General features: G+C 44.5%; 1 protein-coding gene across 7 annotated transcripts; it reads left to right on the top strand.

The window, feature by feature from the left end:
- Positions 1-244: 244 nt before the first annotated feature.
- Positions 245-24,941, top strand: LOC105018056 (DNA (cytosine-5)-methyltransferase 3A). Of its 7 annotated transcripts, none has more exons than XR_004574738.1 (22): positions 246-393; positions 4,347-4,465; positions 7,915-8,028; positions 8,369-8,485; positions 11,768-11,974; positions 12,110-12,268; positions 14,249-14,356; positions 14,467-14,626; positions 14,932-15,078; positions 15,172-15,216; positions 15,570-15,649; positions 16,588-16,700; positions 17,307-17,490; positions 17,589-17,673; positions 18,148-18,293; positions 18,642-18,732; positions 19,178-19,326; positions 20,655-20,740; positions 21,340-21,409; positions 22,394-22,512; positions 22,589-23,981; positions 24,062-24,941. XR_004574738.1 is itself a non-coding variant. In XM_010883173.5 (21 exons), exons 2-21 carry the CDS (start codon positions 4,412-4,414, stop codon positions 22,728-22,730), a joined length of 2,373 nt encoding a protein of 790 aa, XP_010881475.1. In that variant the 5' UTR covers positions 245-393; positions 4,347-4,411; the 3' UTR covers positions 22,731-24,941. The 7 variants fall into 7 exon arrangements, 5 of the variants coding, with proteins under 5 accessions (XP_010881475.1, XP_010881473.1, XP_010881476.1 ...); XR_004574737.1 differs by having other exon boundaries at positions 22,589-24,021; XM_010883173.5 differs by having other exon boundaries at positions 245-393; positions 14,935-15,078; positions 22,589-24,941.
- Positions 24,942-26,554: the final 1,613 nt, after the last annotated feature.

Genomic DNA, 26,554 nt, shown 5'->3' with positions numbered 1-26,554 from the left:
GACTGTGTAGGGGGAGAAGTCATGATTAGCACCTATCAAAAACCTTCCCGATCTCCCCCTTCATCTCGTGTCCTGCCTTTCATCCTCCTCTCTGAAGTCAGTAATTGTTGATAGTGTTGGTAAGCGACGTGTCTGCGGAGTAGGTAAGTGGCCAATGAGTTCAGTTTCACAGTCAAAGTGCTCCGTCAGCTGACAGACTCTAGGACCGGGCAGAGACGTTATACTGTGCCGCGGCCTCTCCTCTGCGGCTCAGAAAGAGGGGGAGGAAGATAGAGGAGAGAGAGGTGACCGGCGGAGGAAGCGGGGAGCTCAAGGCAGACAAGAAGGGGAGACCCGGTAGAGACCCGCAAGAGAGCGAGACTACGGGGGTCCGGGCCTGAGACGGCCGACACGGTAACAATACACACATTGTGACAGTGGGCCGGTTCAGTACTGCGTCTCTGAGTAGAGTCGGGATCGTTCCGTTATCGCGTGATCGTTCGGTTGTCGGGTGCAGATGTGCGCTTTAAACATGGCTACGGCGCGTGAACTTGAGGAGTTTTATTGCTTATAAACGCACCGGAAACCGATTGACCGGTGGTGATGGAAATTTGTATCGGCCTTTTGAGTGGCTCCGATAGAGTGGCTTTTTCTGCCAGTTGAAGATACACACACGGAACTGACGCCGTGGCGCGCGCCTGCATCTCGAGGTTAACGGGTGCATTCAGTCTACCCGCGCGCGCCGCTGTACTTACCTGACCCAGTAATCTACCGACGCCTTTACACAGACGTACGGCTCGGTTCGGTATGAGCTAAACAACAATATCGCGTTAATGTTCCTACGTTAAGAGAATACCGTCTCTTTATTTAAATAACAGATCTAGTGTACGTCTTCCTCACAAACATGTTGGGTTGTTTCTATACAGCCTGTCAGCCTAGTATTGCAACGTCGTGTGTGTGTAGGGCTGGACTACCACTTTTATTGATAACATTTTTCCCCCTACGAATTTCGTAATGTCAAATGCAGTTTATGGCCTTGCCTTATTGCAACAAGGCCAAAGCAGGTTCGGGAGAGTTGAAGATTGGGACATGTCTCCTCAAGCTGTAGGCTACTCCTTCACATTTCACTGCTTTCTCATAGTACACATGCACTGGAGGTGTGCTCATTTCCAGACCAACAACCACAGTTGAGGCCATAGGGGCCCAACCTACCACTAGGACTCTCTTGTTCAAGTCAACCCTGTCTGACATCCACCTGTCTACTAGTGCTGGTGCTTTGACGATTTTCTGCACATTTTGTTGTAATGCAGAAAGCTAAGTCCCTGACGCGGGACACATTCTGCCATTCCACGCTGCGGTCAAGGATTCCAGGGTATAGGCCCTTCATACTCGCACAGTGGCCACCACTGTGTGTGTAAGTGCTCAATGTTTTGATCCACATGAACCCACTCTACTGGGGGGGGGGCTTGGAGGTCGGGAGGCCCCTTCTTAGCATATGTTAGCAGAACGTGTAAAATTGCTGACTGTCAGCATCATTTTTAAGTACTTTTAAAGGAGTAATTTGTAAGATTGCCACAACTCAACAGAGAAAATGCTGAAGGTATAATAAAAGGTATTGGGGAAATATTTTTTAATGGATTACGTCAAAAAATATAGTTTTTTTATTTTCTGTGTATTCATGATCAGAGTGTCTTCTGCCCGTAGCTGCCTAATAAGATACTTAGAAATATCAGTCCAGGGCCACTAGCCTGGGACAATATTCAGAAAGCTTATGTTTGCTCAGATATAGTTCAAACCAAAACCAAATGCTATAGCTACTAGTTGTTTTATAATTTGCTGCTCATGCTATCAAGTCAATACATAGTTTCAGCTATTACCCCTATTTATGTTAGAGGGCAGAATTGAAAAATTTCCCCTTTAATTCCTGTATTTTTATTTCAGTGTCATACATCAATTGGTGACCATCCATCATGGGCTTTTTGAGACAAACACACAAACACTTAAACAATGAATATATACAATGTAACGACATATTTCATAATTAGCTATTTACAACAGAGCCGTTTACATCTTGTCAAAATACACAAACAATATGTTTCTCCTCCCCCAGGCTTTGAAAATAAATTGATGTCAAAGAAATATTTTCTGAAAAACAACTCAAGCCTTAATTGGTTCAACTTTACCCAGAAGACTCCAGTGTTAGTACAAAATACACTAGCAAACATAACAAATCACGTCATTGTATAGAGGTCAATAAAAAACAGAATTAACTCCTTTTCTATTTTGCCAACATCACACAATACCAAAGTCTTTCCTCAGGGACCTAGTCTCTAGTTTCAGGGGGGATGAGGGTGTCAGGTCTTAACTGTAGTAAAATGGACCTTTGGCATTTTGTTGGGGTCTATTTCACAGTGGATTACATAAGTAATCGCTTTTCCACATTTTGTAGTGTTATAATCTGAAACTAACACTTGTTCAGTTTGGATTCTCTCCCTTTGATTAATACCTTACACACAACACTTTGAACTCACAAAATATATTATGTAAAAGGTGGTTCGAAATAAAAAGGGGAAATGTGTTGGTTAGATAAGGATTCACTCCCCTGAGTCAGTACTTCATAGAACCATCTTTGGCAGCATTTATCACAGCAATTTTCTTTGGGCAAGTCTCTACCAGCGCTGCACACATCTGGTTCCTGTAATGTTTGCCCATTGTTCTTGGCAAAACCACTCAAGCTCTCAAATTGGATGGGAACTGTTGGTTAACAGAACTTTCAAGTCTTGCCACAAATTCTCGATTGGATTTAGTCCTGGGCTTTGACTGGGCCATTCCAGGATACTTAGTTTTGTAAATTTTAACCGCTCCAGTGTAGCCTTAGTTGTGTGTTTAGGATCATTGTCTTGCTGAAGGGTAAACCTTCGCCCCAAGGTCTCTTATCTACTGATGCAGGTTTTGGCATATTCTGTCGTGCCATGAATCCTGGCAAGGCTCCTAGTCTCTGTCAATGAAAAACATCCCCAAAACATGATGCTGCCACCATCATGCTTTATCAGCCTGTCAGCCTAGTATTGCAACGTCGTGTGTGTGTAGGGCTGGACTACCACTTTTATTGATAACATTTTTCCCCCTGCGAATTTCGTAATGTCAAATGCAGTTTATGGCCTTGCCTTATTGCAACAAGGCCAAAGCAGGTTCGGGAGAGTTGAAGATTGGGACATGTCTCCTCAAGCTGTAGGCTACTCCTTCACATTTCACTGCTTTCTCATAGTACACATGCACTGGAGAAAAAAATCTGTCTCCATTTTGAACAGCTTAGTGCAGCACCTAGATGGCTGACACTTGGACAGAACTGTTTAGCTACTTCAGTGTCACCATTGTTGGCTTCACTGGCACCCAAACTCCCTGTCCGGTCTTTCAGTTACAGAGGTTGTTCTGCTCTCGTCTTGCTTTCATAGCACAACCCAGACTGGAACTTCTCCAGAACTTTCTTCAAGACTTGTTCTGAAGCGTACTTGGTGTCATGGTGTGATTGTTTGTATTTTCTTTCTGTCACACCATTGGCCCTTACAGAAACAGGTGGGTTCACTCTGAGGTCATGTAGCTGTCTAATTTTGTGGGGTCTATGGAACTAATTTTGATCTGTAATGGTAATCAGAAGAGGATACATTTCAATCAATGCTTTTTCTTTATATATGTACTTAATTAAATTAATGTATTTCCCAACTAACATTTCGCACATCATTATGTGTAGATAAGATCTGTTTCACCAACCACCCATGAGAGACATTGAGCACAGGGCAGTTTGGTCCCATTCAACACTTTGTCATTCTGTTTGTCTGCCATATGAACAGTCATATACGTAATTCAACACTTTGTCATTCTGTTTGTCTGCCATATGAACAGTCATATACGTAATTCAACACTTTGTCATTCTGTTTGTCTGCCATATGAACATTCATAGACGTAAATCAACACTTTGTCATTCTGTTTGTCTGCCATATGAACAGTCATAGACGTAATTCAACACTTTGTCATTCTGTTTGTCTGCCATATGAACAGTCATATACGTACTATTTCACCCTCTCCCCTGACCCCAGCACTTTCCCAGCATGCACCTCCACAGGTGGGAGTCAATTTCTACCTGCCTCTTTCAGTACAGTTCATGACCAAATTGCAACCTGACCAATTTCTTTCCTTGGTACTGTGGCCTACGGCAACCAGCCTGCCTGTATCTGCCGGTCTGCCTGTCTCTCTGCCTCTTTGTCCATCCGTCGCAGAGAGAAACGGGCAGAGAGGCAGCTGTGCAGACAGGCCGTGAGAGACAAACGGCGAGCGAGACGGACAGTTTGTGTTTTTCCTGTTGACAGGAGAGGGAGGACTGAAGGAGTGAACTCGTCCGGCTGCCGAAGAGATAATACTGTTATCGGTTGCCATGCCATCCAACACCACTGCTCTTCCACCATCAGAGGGTCCCGCTACACACGTGGTGAGGGGTGTGTGTGTGTGTGTGTGTGTAATAATTAAACTGTCAGTTATTTATTTACATTGATGACTAACTGTTCGGCATTCCACAGTCACCTAGACACACCCACTAACACACACAAGGTGGAGGAAACGTCAGTGTGCCTTGAGAACAAGAAAAGGAACCCTGATCGCTCTTGTTAGCAACTTTGGATGACGCTCACTGTGGCTCTACGTGAGATGAGTGAATTTAGTTAAATAGTGTAATAATCTTTTAGTTTGGAAGAACAGAAGAAATGGATTAGGGAGACGGGGATACCCCTACATTCAGGGCCTGGGGGTGAGACAGCGATACAGTTTCCCTCAGAGCCTGGGGGGTGAGACAGGGATACAGCTTCCCTTAGGACCGGGGGGTGAGACAGGGACACCCCTTCCCTTAGGACCGGGGGGTGAGACAGGGACACCCCTTCCCTTAGGACCGGGGGGTGATACAGGGATACCCCTTCCCTCAGGGCCGGGGGGTGAGACAGGGATACCCCTTCCCTTAGGACCGGGGGGTGAGACAGGGATACCCCTTCCCTCAGGGCCGGGGGGTGAGACAGGGATACAGCTTCTTTTACAGCAGCACCTTGAACACAAATTCTCTTAGACTCAGACCCTGACAGTAAATCTTCATAACACAAATGTTTGTGTTCCAAACAGCATAAATATATATTCTACCAAGAAACCCATGGCCTAGACAAAACACGTAATTACACCTACCATGCCCTAGACAAAACACGTAATTACACCTACCATGCCCTAGATAAAACAAGGAATAACACCTACCATGCCCTAGACAAAACATGTAATTACACCTACCATGCCCTAGACAAAACATGTAATTACACCTACCATGCCCTAGATAAAACAAGGAATTACACCTACCATGGCATAGACAAAACACATAATTACATAATTACACCTACCATGGCCTAGACAAAACAAGTAATTACATAATTACACCTACCATGGCCTAGACAAAACAAGTAATTACACCTACCATGGCCTAAACTTCAACACTACAATTAATTCTACCATGGCCTTAACATCAACACTAAAATTCATTTCAGCAAGGCTGTGAATGACCTATGAGACAAGGCAAGAAGGGGCCTTTTATACCATGAAAAACAACATGAAACCCAATTTGAATCTTGCTTAAAATACTTCAGTCAGTCCCAGAACCCATTGCCATCTGGTTGTGCGGTCTGGCGTCCATGGGATGGTCCAGTCTTCCATGAAGATTAGTCGCTTGGTCTAGTTTGGTCCAGGTGTCAGGTGTCTAAAGACCTGGTCAGTCAAACAAGTGTTTGGTAACTGTAATGCCAAGATTAAAAGACCCATCAAAGTCCCTAAGAAGAAATATTAATGATGCCTATGAGTCTCTGAGGAGTTACAATGACGTTTCTAAGCAGTTTGAAGTACATAATTCCACTCTCTGACGGAACCTCCAGAAATGTAGAAAAGTCCAGACTATTGGGAATATACGCTCTAGCTTCTGCTTTCAAAAAAAAAATACCAAGACTGATGTTTGCCAGACAATGCCTAGGTGAAGATCACAACTACTGGAAAATTGTGCTCTGGACAGATGAGCCAAAGGTGGCATTGTTTGGCCACAATGCCAGAGACCATGTTTGGGAAATTGAAACATTGCATTTGAACAGAAGAACCTCATTATCCGTAAAGCAAGGAGGTGGTGGCATTATGGTTTGGGACTGCTTTGCCACTTCAGGGCCTGGCCAACCTATCATCACTGGGTCAACCATGAATTCCATATCATACCAGAGAATTCATGAGGAGAATGTGAGGCCATCTGTCAAATAGCTGAAGCTTAACCGAACATGAATATTGTTAACAAGACAATGACCCAAAACACGCAAACAAAAATACAAGAGAATGGCTCAAAAAGATTAAATAGAAGGTATTGGAATGAGTCAAAGCCCAGATGTCAGTCCTATCGAAATGCTCTGACTGAACTTGAAGAAATGTACTTGCGGTTTCCTGTAAATGTGTTTCCCTCATATTATACAGACCCACAAAGTATTTTAAAGCAAATCAAACATTGATAAACTTCCATGTCTGTTAAGAGAAGTAACACAGCAGTGAGATTTGTTAACCATCACAATGAGAAGGGCAACCAGCGGAAATACAACATAATTATCAAAACCCAATATGAATCAAATTATTTTAGTTCACTCTGTCACTATTTCCACATTGAACAAAACTGTACAATGCTCATTTTAAACATTTAACATTTACAGGGCTTTTTTCCCCTCCAGTTTTATTACTTATCATTTTTATTTATTCTTTCTCATTTTACACTTTCTTTGGCATTCTAAACACATTTTTACAAAATCCTTTGATTTAAATGGAATTGTGAATAGGGAGAGGAGGGTTTGAGGAACAGGTGGAGAGAAGCCATTCTGTCTGCTGTAGGACTCTCCTGTCTCCCTTTAGCCGTCTGGTTGCATAGCAACAACAGCAGCCCTAAATAACTTGCCAGAGACCAAAATAGACCCAAGATACAGAGCGAGGGAGGGAGGAGTAGCGGGAGGGAGGAGTAGAGGGAGGGAGGGGGTGTGTCCATGTGTGGGTAGACAAATGGGAATGAGGAAAGGGTTCTCAATCCAAACAAAGTGGTCGCCTGGTAGGTTACGTCGATCACTGCTATGCTGGTCGTCGGGGAAGTGACGTCAGAGGTTTAGTCAGCGCAGCAGTTCTGGAGACGGTTGCCATGCAGTTTTATCTTCCTTAGCAACCATTCCACTTTCACAGCAGAGGGAGGGAGGAAGGGAAGGTTAAAGGGAAAGTGGGAGGGGGAGAGAAGAAGGAGGGATAATATATCCTAATGTCTTGTCACATCATGTTGATTAAGTATATTGTAAACATTCTGAGGGAATGTTAAGGTTTGACCGGGTGAATTATACCTGTTGTGTGTAACAGTGGAATCTAGCTGTTGTGTGTAGCAGTGTAGTCTATCTGTTGTGTGCAGTAGTGTATTTATTCTGTAGTAATTAACATGCAAAGTGAAACGTCCTGACAGCAAACTCAAGCACACACTTCCTGTGTCACATCCTGAGTCATCATTTCCTGTCTTTCTCTGTATCTCTGTCTATCTGTCTATCTGTCTCTCTGTCTCTCGTTCTGCATTCTGTAGGTGTGTACCTACTTGCAGTGAGAGTACATTTTGAGGTCATTGATAAATGTGAATGAAAAAGCAGGAAGTTGTGAAGAATGGAAGTGGAGCTTGGGAGAGAGACAGAATGAAAGTGTAGTTTGTCGTTTTCAGTCAGTAGTGTTCCTGTCGCAACAACAGGATGATCAGATTTTGATACAGCATCTGAATAATGTTGACACTGTTCATAGTCTCCTCTGTTCAGAGTGTGTTTTTTCTGTCATTAAAAGTTTTTTCACGTTCCCTCTCCCTGCTCCTAGGACCCCTGCGAGATGGCACCGCCCACCCCGCCAGAGGAAGTTGACCCCTCCCCTCGCAGGAAACGTGGCCGGCAGAAACTGGAGCCTCTGGAGCCAGAGGACCCAAACATTGAGGCAAGGACTTAGCTGGCTTGCACTGTGCCTGTGTAGAGAGGATAACAGGGTCATTCAGCAAATACAGACATGGCAGAAAAACAGACAGGCAGACAGACAGGCACACAAAGAGACAGAAAACAGACTAATACTAGCTAATATTGTGTGTGTGCATGTGTGTGTGTGTGTGCATGTGTGTGCGTGTGTGTGTGTGTGTGCATGTGTGTGTGTGTGCATGTGTGTGCGTGTGTGTGTGTGTGCATGTGTGTGCGTGTGTGTGTGTGTGCATGTGTGTGTGTGTGTGTGTGTGTGTGTGTGCATGTGTGTGTGTGTGTGTGCGTGTGTGTGTGTGTGTGTGCAGGGGGAAGGCGGGAGGCTCCGCAGAAGGCCTGTTCCCAGGGTGCCGTTTCAGGCCGGAGATCCTTTTAACATCAGCAGGAGACAGAGAGAAGAGTGGATCAGTCACTGGAATAGAGAGGTAGGAAAGGGAGCGGGGAGAGGGAGGGGAGAGATGTAGGGGGAGAGAGGAGAGAGGAGGGAGGAGAGAGAGATTGGATGTCTGTTCTACCTTCATTGGTACATTTGCTCCATCATTGAAAGCACAAACTGGAGTTCATTGCAACAGACCGTAGAAGTCCGGCAGAACCCCCCACCCGTCCATGCTGCAGCAGTCCAGACCGGTTGGACAAAACGCAGCAAGCCTGCTCATAGCGCCCTCTAGACGTGGACGGGGTAATGCCACAAATGCTGGAGGGTTAGCATTTGGAAACAGTTGTAGTGAAGTTAAACGGGAAAGCGAAGGGTTGAGGTTTGGTGAAGACTTAAAAAAACACCAAAAAATTCTGAGCAGTGGGATTGAACCTGCAGCCCTTAGGGCTGGAGACGTTTCACACGTTCCCCCGGCCCAAATGCCCCCCCAGGCCGGGCCTACAGAATATAAGCGCTCTCTGCTGTCCCTACTGGCGTTTCTATGGCCTGATGTCAATCGTCTGATGACTTGGACAGCTGTCTCATTTCCACTGGGAACTGAGCTCACTGGTGTGTGAACAGGTTTTACTGTTTGAACATGGACAAGAATGCCCCTAAACTGTGGTTATTCCAGGAAAATTCAGTTCATGGGGACATTTTTTGGTACCTTTTTGAAATAAGCTTTCTGTGGCTCAGGTGGTAGTTTTAAGGAAGCAGTTCGAGTTAATGTTATAATTAGACGTTGTTGTGGGGTTAGGGGGGAAGATTTAGACATCAGCCTAAAGTTGGATTTCAGGGTTGAAGGGAGGTTTAGGTTAAGATTAGGTTCAGGAATATAACAAATATTATTTGGAAAGGGAAACCATTTTTATGTCCCCATTCACAGCTGAGACAGAGGAGAGGAGGAGTCAGGGAGGAGTCAGATAGGGGTGAGGGGTCAGAGTGGAGTAAGGGGTGCAGGGAGGAGGTGAGAAGGCAGAAAGGAGGTAGACATGAACAAGAGAGCACCAGAGAGGGAGGCTGAAGACTTTCAGAAGCTGAGGTCTGATGTCTTCAGTGTAAGTGACCTTTTCTATTCCTAAAGAATAACTGTGCATGTGTTTCCATCTGTCTGTGTTCATGAGACAAGAGTTTAAGATTTTAAGTGATGATTTAAAGGCAATGTTTTTCCTTGGTTGAGGAGAATATGCTGAACATGCTGGTTAATTCAGTACCTCTATAAAGCCTGTGGTAGGGTGCCCTGATCCTGACCAGTTAACGGACTCTGGTAGTTACCACAGAAACATGCATGGAGCACAATGGTTCATCTGTCTTTTGGCTTCGGAATTATGTGTGTTTATACTATGCATGTGTGAGTGTGTGAGTGTGAGTGTGTGTGTGTGTGTGTGTGTGTGTGGAGGTCGTGATGAGTTCATGTTAAGATCAGGGTCAACGGCTGTCATAAAGGCTGTGTGGTTTAGGGGACGGTTTGTTGAATGGGTCAGGGGTCATGTAAGAGGTCAGAGAGGAGGAGTCCAGAGGCTAACACTAGGTCAGTTGTGAATTCAACTACACAACTCACAAATGCATGCACACACACACACACACATACACACATTTCTTTAACCCCCCCCCAAAATGCTATATTTTCCCTAAGTCCTACACATAAAATTAACCATAACCTGTCCCTGACCACAAACCCTAATTTTTCCTAAGAAATCAAAAAAACACACATACCCCAGAACACATTAACACACATGCTCCATAGACACAAACGCACACACGCACACACACACAATGTGAGCTTCCGGTTGATAGAGGGTGATGTGTTCGATGTGTGTGTTTGTGTGGTGTGTGGTCAGTAGCAATGCTGTTAGGAGCAGTTTATGGAGGTCAGAGGTCCCATAGTGGAAAGACCATCTTGGGGCCAGACACTCTCTATCTTGTATTCTTTCTTCCTCACACACAGTCATATTTTATTGTTCTCTCTGCGTGGAGGTGACCCAACATAGTCGGACCTCTGGAAACTAAGCAGACTGGACAACCAGACCCAGTTTGGGGTTTCACACTAAGAAAATGGAAACTTGTTGTCTATTTTATCCAGATGATAAAAGAAGAGATTTGCACCAATTTCTTAAGTAGCTGAAGCCATCTTTACTAAGAATGGGATGTGACTTTTCTAGTGAGCCTCATTGGGCTGGACTCATACCTATGTAGTTTAAATTGACTCTTGGTGGGTTGGACTCATACTTAAGTAGGTTAAATTCACTCTCTGTGGGCTGGACTCATACTTAAGTAGGTTAAATTCACTCTCTGTGAGCTGGACTCACACTTAAGTAGTTTAAATTCACTCTCTGTGGGCTGGACTCACACTTAAGTAGTTTAAATTCACTCTCTGTGAGCTGGACTCACACTTAAGTAGTTTAAATTCACTCTCTGTGAGCTGGACTCACACTTAATTAGTTTAAATTCACTCTCTGTGGGCTGGACTCATACTTTAGTAGTTTAAATTCACTCTCTGTGGACTGGACCCACACTTAAGTAGTTTAAATTCACTCTCTGTGGGCTGGACTCACACTTAAGTAGTTTAAATTCACTCTCTGTGAGCTGGACTCACACTTAATTAGTTTAAATTCACTCTCTGTGGGCTGGACTCACACTTAAGTAGTTTAAATTCACTCTCTGTGGGCTGGACTCACACTTAAGTAGTTTAAATTCACTCTCTGTGGGCTGGACTCACACTTAAGTAGTTTAAAGTCACTCTCGGTGGGCTGGACTCACACTTAGCAGATTGGGAAGGGTTGGTTAGAATACAAGCTATTGTTACTGCAATTGACTTTACAGCATAGGGGCATATTAATGTAATCTTGTGACATTTTATTATCCATTCAGTATATTCTGTCAGTAGAACAATTTTCCTTTGGAATAAGTGTCCTTGTCAACAAGAAAACATGTTATTCCCAAACATATTCAGTTATTCCGCTTCACAATTTTGCCAACTATTTGCATTCAAATTGTTACCCAACTCTTCAGGTTCATTTGTAACAACTTGTCATTATGTCTATTATTTTGGAAACCGCTTTTGGCTGTGATACTTTGAAGAGTGGCTTTCTGTTTCTGTATATATGTTTTTTTAACTATTCATGATGTCTTAAGAATCCAGATGTTAAAATAAACAATAATGTTGAACACAGAAATATTTTAGATTTTGATCTGTTATCATAGTGGCAATCAATTAAAATCATGGTTTTGACTTTCACATCTTGTTGTCTAGAACACAGCAGTGATATCTCATCTATAATGTATGTTTCAGACTGAGAGCCGGGCCAACCACAAGACAGAGATGAATGTGATGGAGGACCTATCAGATCCAGAGTTTCAGAAGGAGGAAGAGCCAGCAGCTAGTTTAGCCACTCCCCCTCCCCAGCAGCACACTGACCCTGCCTCTCCCACAATCGCCATGACGCCAGAGCCTGTTGCCAGGGGCCACCATTCTACTCCTAGAGAGTCAGAGTACCAGGTAATGTGTTGCTGTATATATTGTGTGTTTAAAATGTAATAATATTATTATAGGATGGTAGGGGGTTTGGTCTGGGTTGCCTGGTGCAATAATGTAAATAATGTGTTTATAGTATATATATATATATTATTGTAGGATGGTAGGGGGTTTGGTCTGGGTTGCCTGGTGTTCGGGAAGCTGCGTGGGTTCTCCTGGTGGCCTGGACGCATCGTTTCCTGGGTGATGAGTGGGCGGAGCCGGGCGGCAGATGGGACACGCTGGGTCATGTGGTTTGGAGACGGGAAGTTCTCTGTGGTGAGTGTTCGTAACCATGTGGGAGGTTGAAAACAGAATCCTGCACCAATCTGTTTTTTTGTTAGCTGTGTTGGTTCATTTGTTCATTAAGAATCAAGTGACAGAAGGACAGGTTTTGTTTCCACAACCCGATCCCTCGCATTTCGAGCTAACGATATCTGCAAGTTTGCACAATATCAATTTACCTAGAAATTAAGTTAGCTAGAAACTGTGGACAATAAAAGTAATCTGGTATTTATGGTAATTTCAGGAAATTACCATAAATACCAGATTACTTAATTCAAGTGCTGTGAACTTTTAGAGAAAGCTGAATTAACCGTAATGGAAAAGAAAACTATAATTCCCCAAATAAAGGATAATGTCCAAAAACAACGAATTGTAAGTAGGAAGTTGTTTGTTTTTAATGTGTTTTACATTGATTCATTCATATTCAGAGGACCCAATTGGGACCAGGGTCACTTTGTCAATGGTGTTCAAAGAACAATCAGGTTTGGTGCCTCCTGTTTTTGTTGGACGCAAATGTGAAGCTTTCCAAGAAGAGTGAATGTCTCTGACTGACTGACTTCCCCTTGTTAAATAGCGTAGTGGTTAGAGACTCGCCCCCCCAGCCGAACTAGACTTGCCTAGATATTCTTTGTTGTTATACAGTGACAGGAAGTGATGTTTATACTGAAAGCTTATGCAGCAGAGGAATAGATGAGAGAAGGGATCAGGTTACAAAGTCCATTTTTATCTTTCAGCAGAAAGGGCGATGAAACAACTGTATCATGCACACGCTGATCAATGTTACAGGTTCACCAATAGTCAAAAGAGCTAGTCCCAAAATCCTCCCTGGTAATATTTATCAAACATTTTTCTAAGTACTAGGAAGAGGCTGACTCCATAGCTTTCCATCCAGCCCTTGAATGACTTGGAAGCCTCGGAAAGGACGATAAATTAGGCAGCACAATGACGTTTCCCCTTTAAGCTGTTCAGCACACCATCCACAACGTGTAGAACTGGTGAAACAGTGCAATGACCAGATCTAAAATCTGACTGGCGCACATTCTGAATAGAATGAGAAGCTAAAGTGGTTCTTATCTGAGAATTGGCAGAGGATTCTCGTACCTTGGCTTGTGTAATGGCTGTGAAACAGCGAGTCGGTTCGGCGGTCAACGCTGATGGCATTTCAGCCGGTTTCGTCACTCGCTCTGAGGCCGTGAAGTAATTTTCTACGGGTTATGTTGTGGCAGTGGTAGAGACACTTCATGGGTGACAGTTGTTTTTGTGTTCAGAGGCTCACTGGATCGAGCCCTGCGTTGGGTGTTCAGAGGCTCACTGGATCGAGCCCTGCGTTGGGGGTTCAGAGGCTCACTGGATCGAGCCCTGCGTTGGGTGTTCAGAGGTTCACTGGATCGAGCCCTGCGTTGGGTGTTCAGAGGTTCACTGGATCGAGCCCTGCGTTGGGTGTTCAGAGGCTCACTGGATCGAGCCCTGCGTTGGGTGTTCAGAGGTTCACTGGATCGAGCCCTGTGTTGGGTGTTCAGAGGTTCACCGGATCGAGCCCTGCGTTGGGTGTTCAGAGGTTCACTGGATCGAGCCCTGCGTTGGGTGATGGGAGCTGATTGGTCACACTAGGAGCCATAGTTTGGACATTGGGTCACAGTTATATGAGGGAGGAAATCAGCTTTTTAGCGTGACATGGGTTCAATTCCCACTTCCCATGAGAATGCTAATTTCCTGTTAGAACCATCAGAAACATTCACTGGAACCCTCAGTAGGAACATTTAGTTAGCACCATTAGTTGAATTAGATCCCTTAGTGAGAACACTGAGAATCATCCGCTACGTTGGCGTCTTTAATCAGAACCTTTAATAAGAATCTCAAGTAGTATTGAGAGTATGGCAAACATTCCCCTCTCTTTCGCCCCCTCCCTCCCTTCCCCAATGTCCCTCTCTCCCTCCCTCCCTCCCTCCCTTTCTCCCCCTTTCCCCTGTCTAGGTATGCGTAGAGAAGTTGATGCCTCTGAGCTCCTTCTCGTCCACTTTCCACCAGCCCACCTACAATAAACAGCCCATGTACAGGAGAGCTATATTTGAAGCCCTACAGGTACATACACACACACACACACACACACACACACACAAACACATACACGCACGCACACAAACCTACAGAGACATCCACAACAGCCTGTCATACTGTCATCCGCCCTGTAGGTGGCGAGCACCCGTGCCGGCAGGCCCCTCCCCTCTTGTGATGGTGGTGATGATGCGGAGGGTGGAGGGGCGGAGCTACAGAAGCAGAACAGGAAGTTGATAGAATGGGCCATGACCGGCTTCCTGCCCGACGGACCTCAGAGTCTGGACCCCCCTGACGGTACACACACATGTTTTTTCTAGGACGGCTCCAGGCTCGCACTGCACATCCACCGGTAATGCAGACAGAGATTTCATTGTCAATTTAGTAGCATTTTTAGTAACAAATTAACATTTCAGTGTTAATCATTTGCATACAAGTTATGTAACGGATGTTTAGCTGACGCAGACTGTGGATAGCGAAGCATATGAATTTCTTTTTTTCAAGTTTGATTTGATTTGACCCCTTTTTGGCCCTGAGGAATCATACATGCACAAACTTACGAATGACATCAGTTGTTTCTGTTTGTTTGCCCCTCCCCCCAGAAGAGAGAGAACAATATAAGAATGGGTACCCAGAGATGTGGGCGGAGCCAGAAGCAGCTTACACCCCGCCTCCTCCAGCAAAGAGACCTCGTAAGAACGCTGCTGAAAAACACAAGATCAGAGAGGTCATCGATGAGGGCACAAGAGGTACACCCATTAACAAAGACACACACACCCACATACACACACACACACCCTATGTTGTAATATTAACAGTGAAACATGTTTGACGTCTTTCAGAGAGACTCATCCAAGAGATCCGACAGAAGACAAGGAACATGGAAGGTAAAACTCTACTGTATTTCTATGTAAATCTATCTAGCATCTCTACTGTATTTCTATGTGAATCTATCTACCATTTCTACTGTAGTTTTATGTGAATCTATCTACCATCTCTACTGTAGTTTTATGTGAATCTATCTACCATCTCTACTGTAGTTTTATGTGAATCTATCTACCACCTCTACAGTAGTTCTACTATCTCCTTTGTAGTTCCACCATCTCTACTGTACTTGTACTATCTCCTCTGTAGTTCTACTATCTTTCTAAATCTATCTAGTACTACTATCTCTGTAGTTCTACCATCTCCACTTACCGACATTTTATGAGTTTGTGTGTGTGTGTGTGTGTGTGTGTAGATATTTGCATCTCCTGTGGCAGCGTCAACGTCTCCCTGGAACATCCTCTCTTCATTGGAGCCATGTGTCAAAGCTGCAAGGTAGACACACACACACACACAAACACACACACACACACAAACACACACACACACAAACACACACACACACAAACATACAGACAGACACACAAACACACACACACAAACATACACACACAAACACACTCAAACATCTACACAACCACACACACTAACACGTATGAATAAACATGTCCAGACTAACAGGACTATAATTACACTGCTCTTCATGCGAACTGAGCCTGGTGTCTGCAACATAGTCTGACAGTGTGTGTGTCTGGTGTGTGTGTGCGTGTGTTTGGTGTGTGTGTGGTGTGTTTGTTGCGGTGTGTGTGTGTGTGGTGTGTGTGTTTGGTATGTGTGTGTGTGTGTGTGTTTGGTGTGTGTGTGGTGTGTGTTTGGTGTGTGTGTGTGTGTGTGGTGTGTTTGTTGCGGTGTGTGGTGTGTGTTTGTTGCGGTGTGTGTGTGGTGTGCGTGTGTTTGGTGTGTGTGTGGTGTGTTTGTTGCGGTGTGTGTGTGTGTGGTGTGTGTGTTTGGTATGTGTGTGTGTGTGTGTTTGGTGTGTGTGTGGTGTGTGTTTGTTGCGGTGTGTGTGTGTGGTGTGTGTTTGGTGTGTGTGTGTGTGTGTGTGTGTGTGTGGTGTGTTTGTTGCGGTGTGTGGTGTGTGTTTGTTGCGGTGTGTGTGTGGTGTGTGTGTGTGTGGTGTGTGTGTGTGGTGTGTTTGTTGCGGTGTGTGGTGTGTGTTTGTTGCGGTGTGTGTGGTGTTGTGTTTGTTGCGGTGTGTGTGTGGTGTGTGTGTGTGTGTGTGTGGTGTGTGTGTGTGTGTGGTGTGTGTGTGTGTGGTGTGTGTTTGGTGTGTGTGTGTGTGGCGTGTGTGTGGTGTGTGTTTGTTGCGGTGTGTGTGTGTGGTGTGTGTTTGGTGTGTGTGTGTGGTGTGTGTGTGTGGTGTATGTGTGTAGAACTGTTTCCTGGAGTGTGCGTATCAGTATGATGACGATGGCTACCAGTCCTACTGCACCATCTGCTGTGGAGGACGAGAGGTCCTGATGTGTGGAAACAACAACTGCTGCAGGTCAGACACACACAAACACCCACACACACCTACACACCTACACACACACCCACCACACCACACACACACAACACACACACCTACACACACACCTACACACACACACACACACACACCACACAAGTTTGTACAGCTACCCTCATGGGGACCAGAAAATAGAAATTGCATGCTCCCTTGCCCTAAACTTAACCGTAACCCTTAACCTAACCCTAACCTAACCCTAATCTAACCTTAAACCTAACCCTAACCTTAACCTCAATAAACTAACATTTATGCCTAAACTTTGCCTAGATGTAATGCCTAACCTTAACCCTAAACTTAACCAACAATGCCTGGACCTTAAAGAAACCCCAATTCTAACCATAAAATCAATTGTAAATTTGGCCCTAAACCTAAACCCTGAGCCGGAAATTGACTTTTGCCTCATGGGGACCGGCAAAAGGTCCCAATGAGGCCCATTTTTTCTGGTTTTACTATACTCATGGGGACATTTGGTCCCCATGAGTTCAGTAAGACCTAAATCACATCAAACACACACACCACACACACACCAGACACACACCTGACACACACCACACCCACACACTGTGTCCCTGATGTGTGCAGATGTTTCTGTGTGGAGTGTGTTGACCTCCTGGTGGGGGAGGGTTCGGCGTCGGCCGCCATCATAGAGGACCCCTGGGACTGCTACATGTGCGAGACGCGCAACACACACGGGTTGCTACGGCGACGCGACGACTGGCCAGCTCGACTACAGGTGTTCTTCGCTAACAACCACGAACAGGAGTTTGTAAGTTGCTGGTTCGTTAGTTCTGTCGGCTTCTGTTCTGCAGTCACACGCAGCTTCATTTAACCCCATCTCACCCCCCCCACCCTCCCCACCAACAGGAGGCGCCCAGAATCTACCCGCCTGTGGCGGCTGAGATGAGACAGCCAATCAGAGTGCTCTCTCTGTTTGACGGCATCGCCACAGGTCAGAACACGTATGTGTGTTTTTGTCTGTGTATAACGTGTGATGTGTGTATGTGTTTCCGTATGCTATGTTGTGTGTTTGTGGCTGTGTATAATATGTTGAGAGAATTTGAAAACAAACCCACAATGCCTGCCGTCGCTGGCCAAGTCCACTATGTTGAAGGGCCCCTGGGTTTGTTTTCATCATTATCATTAGAAGTGTTGTAAATACACAGAAAGCAAACAGAATGCATAATCTTTCCAAATACTATCTACGGTTATGCAAAAACAAGTTGACCTTCAGGTATGAAAGAGTGCATCCTCAATTTAACTTTGTTTTAGAATAATTAAGACTTCATTATGGTTTTGATGTTTTTTGCATGAAAAAACATTCAGTTACAACTCACTAAAATAACATTTTAAAGGTATGATGGTTTCACAGTCCTAGTTGTATGTGTGTATGTAATATATAGTGCGTGTGTGTGTGTGTGTGTAGGTCTCTTGGTGCTCAGGGACCTTGGGATACAGGTGGACAGATATGTGGCTTCGGAGGTGTGTGAGGATTCCATCACAGTTGGAATAGTTCGTCACCACGGTTCCATCATGTATGTTGGAGACGTACGCAACGTTACACACAAACACGTGAGTAAGCTCTTCGTCGCCATACCTTTTTTTAACCTTCCTCTTCCTCACCATCCTCTACAGCTGAATAATATGCAAGTCCTAACACTTGGTCCTGTTTATTATGTAACCATGACAGATTCACATTCTGACCAGTACACTGGATTCCCAACAGTTCATTATAACTACAGCTCGGGTTGGAAGGAGTCCATTTTGAATTGGTTCTGCCTTTGTTATGATGTAACCCAATGATGATAGGCAGAGAAAGCAACCACATCCCTGGGTGATGTGGGCCAAGGTGCCTGCGAACGAGATGTCAGACATTCCCCCTCTCTCTCTCTTTTAATCTCTCCATCTTTCTACCCGTAGATCCAGGAATGGGGTCCTTTTGACCTGGTGATTGGAGGGAGTCCCTGTAACGATCTGTCCATTGTAAACCCGGCCAGGAAGGGGCTCTTTGGTAGGTCTGCATGCAATTTAAATAAATTACCTATTATAAAACACAATTCAGAAAGGCTATATTAATTAAGTAAACTGGATTGAAAATAAAACAAGGTGGAAAGCAACCCGTTTGTGTGTGTGTGTATGTTTGTGTGTGTTTATATGTTTTTGTGTATTGTATGTATATATGTGTGTGTGTGTATGTCAAGCTGTATTGGTCACTATAACTTTATTTTTCATATTTTGTTCCGCAATTTCCTATACTTATCCATCTTAAATGCGTACTCATGTAGATGTTTTTAATGGTCAGGTTATTCATTCTTATGCTTTATACCAGACGTAGTTCATTTAACAGACTTTAAGAGCCGAGACACTAGCGTCTAACTAGACGCTTAACAAACTTTGCTATGATGTGTGTGTAACTGGTCAAACCTCTAAACCTTCTACTCTGGTGGTTCCCCTAGAGGGTACTGGCAGGCTGTTCTTCGAGTTTTACCGTCTGCTTCACGAGGCTCGTCCCAAACCAGAAGAAAACCGCCCCTTCTTCTGGCTGTTCGAGAACGTTGTTGCGATGGGGATAAGCGACAAGAGAGACATCTCTCGCTTCCTTGAGGTACACAGACACAGACACACACACACACATTTAGGGTTGGAGAGCTACTTAAAAAATTGAATATGTCCCAAGCTACTCAACGTTTTTTGTTGCTTTCAGTCTTTTCTCCCTGGCATCTTGTCCCCAGAATGCTTTACTACATTTTCTGCCAATATACCTGTTCATATAAGGTTTAATACAATACTTAGGGGGCCTTTTATCAAACAATTTTCTGAAATTCAGTTGAATTTGTCTGGTTTAGGATTATTTTCAGTTTTCTGGAATATTACAAATACTGCTGGGGTTGGGCTGCATTACTAATCGAAATAGCGATATCCAAATCGACATCTTACACAATATTCAGCTCCAAAAAGGTGAATGATATGTGCTTGATGCAAGGCAACCGGCACGCATCGTGCGTCCGTAATTGTTTTTCTTGCGGGTGCTATAGGTATATTTGTAGATTACTTATATCCCTGGACTCATTTTGTGTAAATACTTGATGGTTTTTCAGTGTTAGTTTGAGTTAACGCTGCACCTGCTAGCGATGACGTCTGCAAAAGTTAGCGAGTGGCACCAGGATATATTGTCCCACACATACGACTGCATGGTTACTAAAAGTTTATTAAAAGTTGTGCCTACAAACACTTAAAATGGGAAAACATACCTCAAGGGTTGAGAAGCTTTGCCTAACCAACCAAGGCAACGGCACAAACGGCAAACGCCGCCAACGCCCGTGCATTCACTGAGCCGTCAAACGAATAGTTGGACCCAGGCTGCTCCTTCAAATTGGCAATAAGGGTGAAATAGCAACACTGAACTTTAACACAAGTTTCATTCAGTTTAATTGCACATTATGTAGGATATGATCTCTATTTTAAAATGCGATTATCTTTGCTGTTTACACCATGTTTGAAAATCACAAATCATAACCGTAACTGCAATATTTGTCAAAGAAATCGCAATTCAATATTTTATCCAAATCATGCAGCCATATGCTTGATTAAAAACCTCAGTGGGAGTCCATTTCAATTATGGTCATCTGTCATCAGAATAATGGTAGTTATAAAAAAAAATAACTTCACTGTAATAATAGTGAATCTGGGACTTTCTTTGCACTTGTAGCAAAAGAGGAACGTGTTGGTCTGTGTTGCTGCTATTTTACACAAACAAAAAATAAATCCCAGAATATTGCGATTGACCTGTTGTAGACCCCTGTTTGTATTGTAAATGGAGCAATGCTGCCACTGTGTGGCCATGAGAGGAACAGCCACCCACACGCTAGTGATTATTAACGTTTTCTGCTCTTGTGTACTGGCTAACTGCAACTGTGTGTGTGTATCTTCCAGTGTAATCCGGTGATGATTGATGCCAAAGAGGTTTCTGCTGCTCACCGCGCCCGGTACTTCTGGGGAAACCTGCCTGGCATGGGACGGTAGGACACACATCCCTCTAATGACTGTATTGATGTCGACTGCATAATGAGGACAATAAAAACATCCCTCTAATGACTGTACTAATGTCGACTGCATAATGAGGACGGTAAAAACATAACTCTAATAATTGTCATGATGTCGACTGCATAATGAGGATGGTAAAAACATAATTCTAATGATTTTACTGATGTCCACTGCATAATGAGGACGGTAAAAACATCCCTCTAATGAATGTACAGATGTCAACTGCATAATGAGGACGGTAAAAACATCCCTCTAATGACTGTACAGATGTCGACTGCATAATGAAGACAGTAAAAACATCCCTCTAATGACTGTACTGATGTCGACTGCATAATGAGGATGGTAAAAACATCCCTCTAATGACTGTACTAATGTCGACTACATAATGAGGACAATAAAAACATCCCTCTAATGACTGTACTAATGTCGACTACATAATGAGAACAGTAAAAACATCCTTCTAATGACTGTACTAATTTCGAATGCATAATGAGGACAGTAAATACATCCCTCTAATAAATGTACTGATGTCGACTGCATAATGAGGACAGTAAAACCGTGCATCTCTCTTCAGACCGCTCACAGCCATGGTGAATGACAAACTCGATCTACAAGACTGTCTGGAGCATGGACGCACAGCCAAGGTAAGCACGTGTTTTTGTTTGTGTGTGTGTACAGGTTTTACATTATTTTCCCACCACAATAGTGAAAGAAAATAGATATGGACTTGTTGGGTTAGAGGTTAAGGTTTGGGAAAATGGGTACATTTGATTTAATAATATTTATGGTCCCTACAAGAGTAATAAAATCCAAGTGTGTGTTTGTGTTCAGGTCACAGGTCAGTTTAAGGGAGTGTACTTCCTGATTAAAGTGGGTGTTTGTGTTCAGGTCACAGGTCAGTTTAAGGGAGTGTACTTCCTGATTAAAGTGGGTGTTTGTGTTCAGGTCACAGGTCAGTTTAAGAGAGTGTACCTCCTGATTAAAGTGTGTTTGTGTTCAGGTCACAGGTCAGTTTAAGGGAGTGTACCTCCTGATTAAAGTGTGTTTGTGTTCAGGTCACAGGTCAGTTTAAGGGAGTGTACCTCCTGATTAAAGTGTGTTTGTGTTCAGGTCACAGGTCAGTTTAAGGGAGTGTACCTCCTGATTAAAGTGTGTTTGTGTTCAGGTCACAGGTCAGTTTAAGGGAGTGTACCTCCTGATTAAAGTGGGTGTTTGTGTTCAGGTCACAGGTCAGTTTAAGGGAGTGTACCTCCTGATTAAAGTGGGTGTTTGTGTTCAGGTCACAGGTCACAGGTCAGTTTAAGGGAGTGTACCTCCTGATTAAAGTGTGTTTGTGTTCAGGTCACAGGTCAGTTTAAGGGAGTGTACCTCCTGATTAAAGTGTGTTTGTGTTCAGGTCACAGGTCAGTTTAAGGGAGTGTACCTCCTGATTAAAGTGTGTTTGTGTTCAGGTCACAGGTCAGTTTAAGGGAGTGTACCTCCTGATTAAAGTGGGTGTTTGTGTTCAGGTCACAGGTCAGTTTAAGGGAGTGTACCTCCTGATTAAAGTGGGTGTTTGTGTTCAGGTCACAGGTCAGTTTAAGGGAGTGTACCTCCTGATTACGACATAAATCTTTATCTGTTTGTAGTTTGGGAAAGTGCGGACGATAACGACGCGTTCTAACTCGGTGAAGCAGGGGAAGGACCAACACTTTCCAGTTTACATGGACAACAAGGAGGACATCCTCTGGTGCACTGAGATGGAGAGGTAACCGCTGACCTCTACCCATTATGTACGGACCTTTGACCCCCTGACCCCTAACCTTTGACCTCTCCCCCTTCAGGGTGTTCGGGTTTCCGGTTCACTACACTGATGTTTCCAACATGAGTCGTCTGTCCCGGCAGCGTCTCCTGGGACGTTCCTGGAGCGTTCCAGTCATCAGACACCTCTTCGCCCCGCTCAAAGAGTACTTTGCCTGCAACTAGCATACACACACACACACACACACACAATACACACACACATTCCAAACACACATCTCGCCCACCCCCCCCCCCACCACCCCACCCCATAAACCATATGTTGACTCTCAACTAGGAAGGACACCCCACCATTCCGGTGCTAACCATTTGCAGACCAGGAAACACACCCACTCCGGTGCTAACCAGTCACAAACCAGAACACAACTCCTCTCCGGTGCTAACCAATTACAAAGCAGAACACAACTCCTCTCTGGTGCTAACCAGTCGCAAACCAGAACACATCCCCACTCCGGTGCTATCCAATCCCAAACCAGAAGACATCCCCACCCCGGTGCTATCCACTTACAGAACCAGAAATGTTATTCAACTACGGTGCAACACACAGAGATCCCTGGACTGAGGTCCAATCCCAAATCGACCCAGAAACTCTACATCCTTAACCCTATGCACTTGTGGAGATCTAAGAGGATGTGATGAGTATAAATAACATGGTAACTCTGTCAAACTCTCACAGGTCTCCACAAGGCCATGAAGTCATTGTGGGAAGGGGCCTGTTGCTTAGGGGAGTGTCTTTGCCGGCCCCTCTCACAGGTCAGTCATACCTAATGGTGCTTCAATGCTGAGATGCCAAATCCCCTCAACATCTCATCTTCCCTAGGGCAGATCGAATGTTTGGCACTACACGCATACACACACACACACACACACAGGTGTTTATAACACTTCTTTCAAATTGATCATTAGTTGACAATGTTTGTGACTCTTCAGGTAGCAGCTTGTTTTCTAATGTAGTGTAGTTGGGGTTTATGGTTAGGATTAAGGTTAGGGTTAGGTGTGGAGGTGACCTCGTCCTTAGGTTACCAGCACATTTAAAGCCACATAAAACAACTATTCTCATTTGGCCTTGGTTAATTATATTGAGTGACCTTACTGAGTGTTTGTTATCATTTTGTTTTAGCGAGTCATTTCCCTGGGGTGCGTTTTCCCATGAATCTCAGCATGTTATCTAGCAGCGACACCTCTTTGCCGTCCAATTTGCGGTTATAATCCTTGCCTCGTCACAACGACTCCACAGCAGGTTACAGGATTGTCAAAGATCGACACATTTCCCCCCAAACATGTCCTGACGAGACGATTCTTGTTACACTGCTCACTCAACCAGGAAGCTGCTGAGGTGAATGACTTCACCCGGTAACAACCAGGAAGCTGCTGAGGTGAATGACTTCACCCGGTAACAACCAGGAAGCAGCTGAGGTGAATGACTTCACCCGGTAACAACCAGGAAGCAGCTGAGGTGAATGACTTCACCCGGTAACAACCAGGAAGCAGCTGAGGTGAATGACTTCACCCGGTAACAGCCACAATTTTCATGAGTCTGGGCTTTTGCCCCACCGACCTCAAGGAGTCGCAAGAGCATGAAATGACAAGGGGGGCCAGTCCAATATCCGACCCTCCGCGCCTAACCCACCCACCCTGCAAAACCTCCGCCGGTGCACCCCCAACTACTGCAACCATCCAGCCGTCCACCCCATCCGTCCCTACACCCTGGGCAGCACTGAGGCAAATGGTGCTGCCCCCTGCTGGGAGCCCTGGTTATTGTCGTTTGTTGCACAACCAGGATTTGAAAACCTGGCCGCGGTAACACCGTTGTACTGCTACGGTGCAAGTTTACATCCTGCTGAGGAGTTTGGTGCTTGAAGCTGTATTTCTGATATCTGTTAGTGTATGTGGATACATAAGCCTGAGCACATCTGAAACTTGCCAGCTATAACACTAGATGTTCCTTTCAATAAGGTAGCTAGCTAGTTAGCTAGTTAGCCAGCTAATGTGGTGACATTGTTTTATCCTAATGAACATGATTTAATAAAGTTCTACACTAAATCAGTACAGTATGGAGTCAGCTATGCCTGGAGTCAGTACAGTATGGAGTCAGCTCTGCCTGGAGTCAGTACGGTATGGAGTCAACTCTGCCTTGAGTCAGTGCGGTATGGAGTCTGCTCTGCCTTGAGTCGGTGCGGTATGGAGTCTGCTCTGCCTTGAGTCGGTGCGGTATGGAGTCAGCTCTGCATTGAGTCGGTGCGGTATGGAGTCAGCTCTGCCTTGAGTCAGTGCGGTATGAGGTCAGCTCTGCCTTGAGTCAGTGCGGTATGAGGTCAGCTCTGCCTTGAGTCAGTGCGGTATGGAGTCAGCTCTGCCTTGAGTGCGGTATGGAGTCAGCTCTGCATTGAGTCGGTGCGGTATGGAGTCAGCTCTGCCTTGAGTCGGTGCGGTATGGAGTCAGCTCTGCCTTGAGTCAGTGCGGTATGAGGTCAGCTCTGCCTTGAGTCAGTGCGGTATGGAGTCAGCTCTGCCTTGAGTCTGTGCGGTATGGAGTCAGCTCTGCCTTGAGTCGGTGCGGTATGGAGTCAGTGCAGTATGGAGTCAGCTCTGCCTTGAGTCGGTGCAGTATGGAGTCAGCTCTGCCTTGAGTCTGTGCGGTATGGAGTCAGCTCAGGTTGGTGCTCTCGTTGCAACATCGCGATTGGTGCTATGTGGGGGGAAGGTGTTGTGGGAGACGATTGGTCAGTCGATTATTTCGCTTAAAGAGATAGTTTGACGTCAAATCATGTTTGGGTCAAATTCCCCTGACCTGGTCTTGTCTGTGAAGGTCCATGGGGTCATGTTTCACCACAACAAATTCTTAGCTTCTGTCCTAGCCTGGAGTTAATATCACTAGTTTCGTCCAAATTCATGAAGTGGAACCATGCAAATCGATAGTGACCGGAGTTTCTCAAGCTGTGCTTATTAGCTAACGGAAGGAGCTGATTTCGGCACAAATTTGACATAGTACACAATTTTCGGGGACTCTTTCTGGCTCGACAGCACCATTTTTACAACCAGTGGTGAAAAAGTCGCAGAATGCATCTTTAATGTCTAGACTTCAGACCTGGGGACTTATGCTACCTCCCAGAGGCAGGCTTTAGTTCAGCGGGTTAACACGGTCTTGTGGCGCGCAGACAATCCAGATTCACACCCAGATCACACACATAACACACACAACACACTGTTGATGAGTTGTTTCCAACACTGTGGTCCGTCACGCCACAAATACAGCTGTCTCCTATGACACAGTGGAATAGTGTATTGGTTACTATAGGTAACTAGCGGTGGCTATGGGTTACTATGGGTCAGGACTGTGAGTAGTCTGTTGTACTGTAGGGGGAGGGACTTGGGGCAGTGAGTTTATTTGTCGTGTGATGTGATTGGCTGGTGGTTATTTTAGGTGATTATTGTCAGAGAGTTAAACACAGATTTACACACTCAGACACGTACACTCATCTCATGGGTGTAATGAAATGTGTATTGAAGACAAAGGACTTGTGATATTTCAAAAGGTGCTACAATAAAATATGACAAATCTATAGTTAGATTAAATAAAATATGACAACTCTATAGTTAGAAGAAATTACATTTAGAAATATGTTGTCTTTCTGGCTGTATTTTAAGTTGTGGTATTATTCTATTATCTTGTGGGGAATAACTATAGACATTTTAACTGTTATTATAATTGTATCTTGTGAAGACTAACTAAAGGAATTTTAACTTTGTACTTCAACCTGTTATGAACAGTTAATAAAGAATGATTCATGTTTTAGCCTAGAGATGCTGTCCGTCTGTCTTTATGTTTTATCCTCAAGAGGAGGTCCAACCCAGCCATAAGCCTTGTAAAGGATAGCATGGGCCCCCAGTCACTTTTATCAATTTTATAGTAATTATAGTTTTTAGGAACTCAGTCAGGGTTTCAACATACTACTTGGGTTAGAGTTGTAGAATTTGCCAGTAAGAAT

This window comes from Esox lucius, chromosome 18 (genome assembly GCF_011004845.1).
Source record: "Esox lucius isolate fEsoLuc1 chromosome 18, fEsoLuc1.pri, whole genome shotgun sequence".
NCBI classification, from domain to species: Eukaryota; Metazoa; Chordata; class Actinopteri; order Esociformes; family Esocidae; genus Esox; species Esox lucius.
Note: the sequence above shows the minus strand (reverse complement) of the source record. Positions and strands in the feature narration are given on the sequence as shown.

Bases quoted from the DNA above. Each gene is read 5' to 3' on its own strand.
- LOC105018056 (XM_010883171.5), top strand. From the start codon at position 4,412: ATGCCATCCAACACCACTGCTCTTCCACCATCAGAGGGTCCCGCTACA. The intron at 14,357-14,466 runs GTACATACACAC...TCCGCCCTGTAG, and splicing joins CTATATTTGAAGCCCTACAG to GTGGCGAGCACCCGTGCCGG. The intron at 16,701-17,306 runs GTCAGACACACA...TGATGTGTGCAG, and splicing joins GGAAACAACAACTGCTGCAG to ATGTTTCTGTGTGGAGTGTG.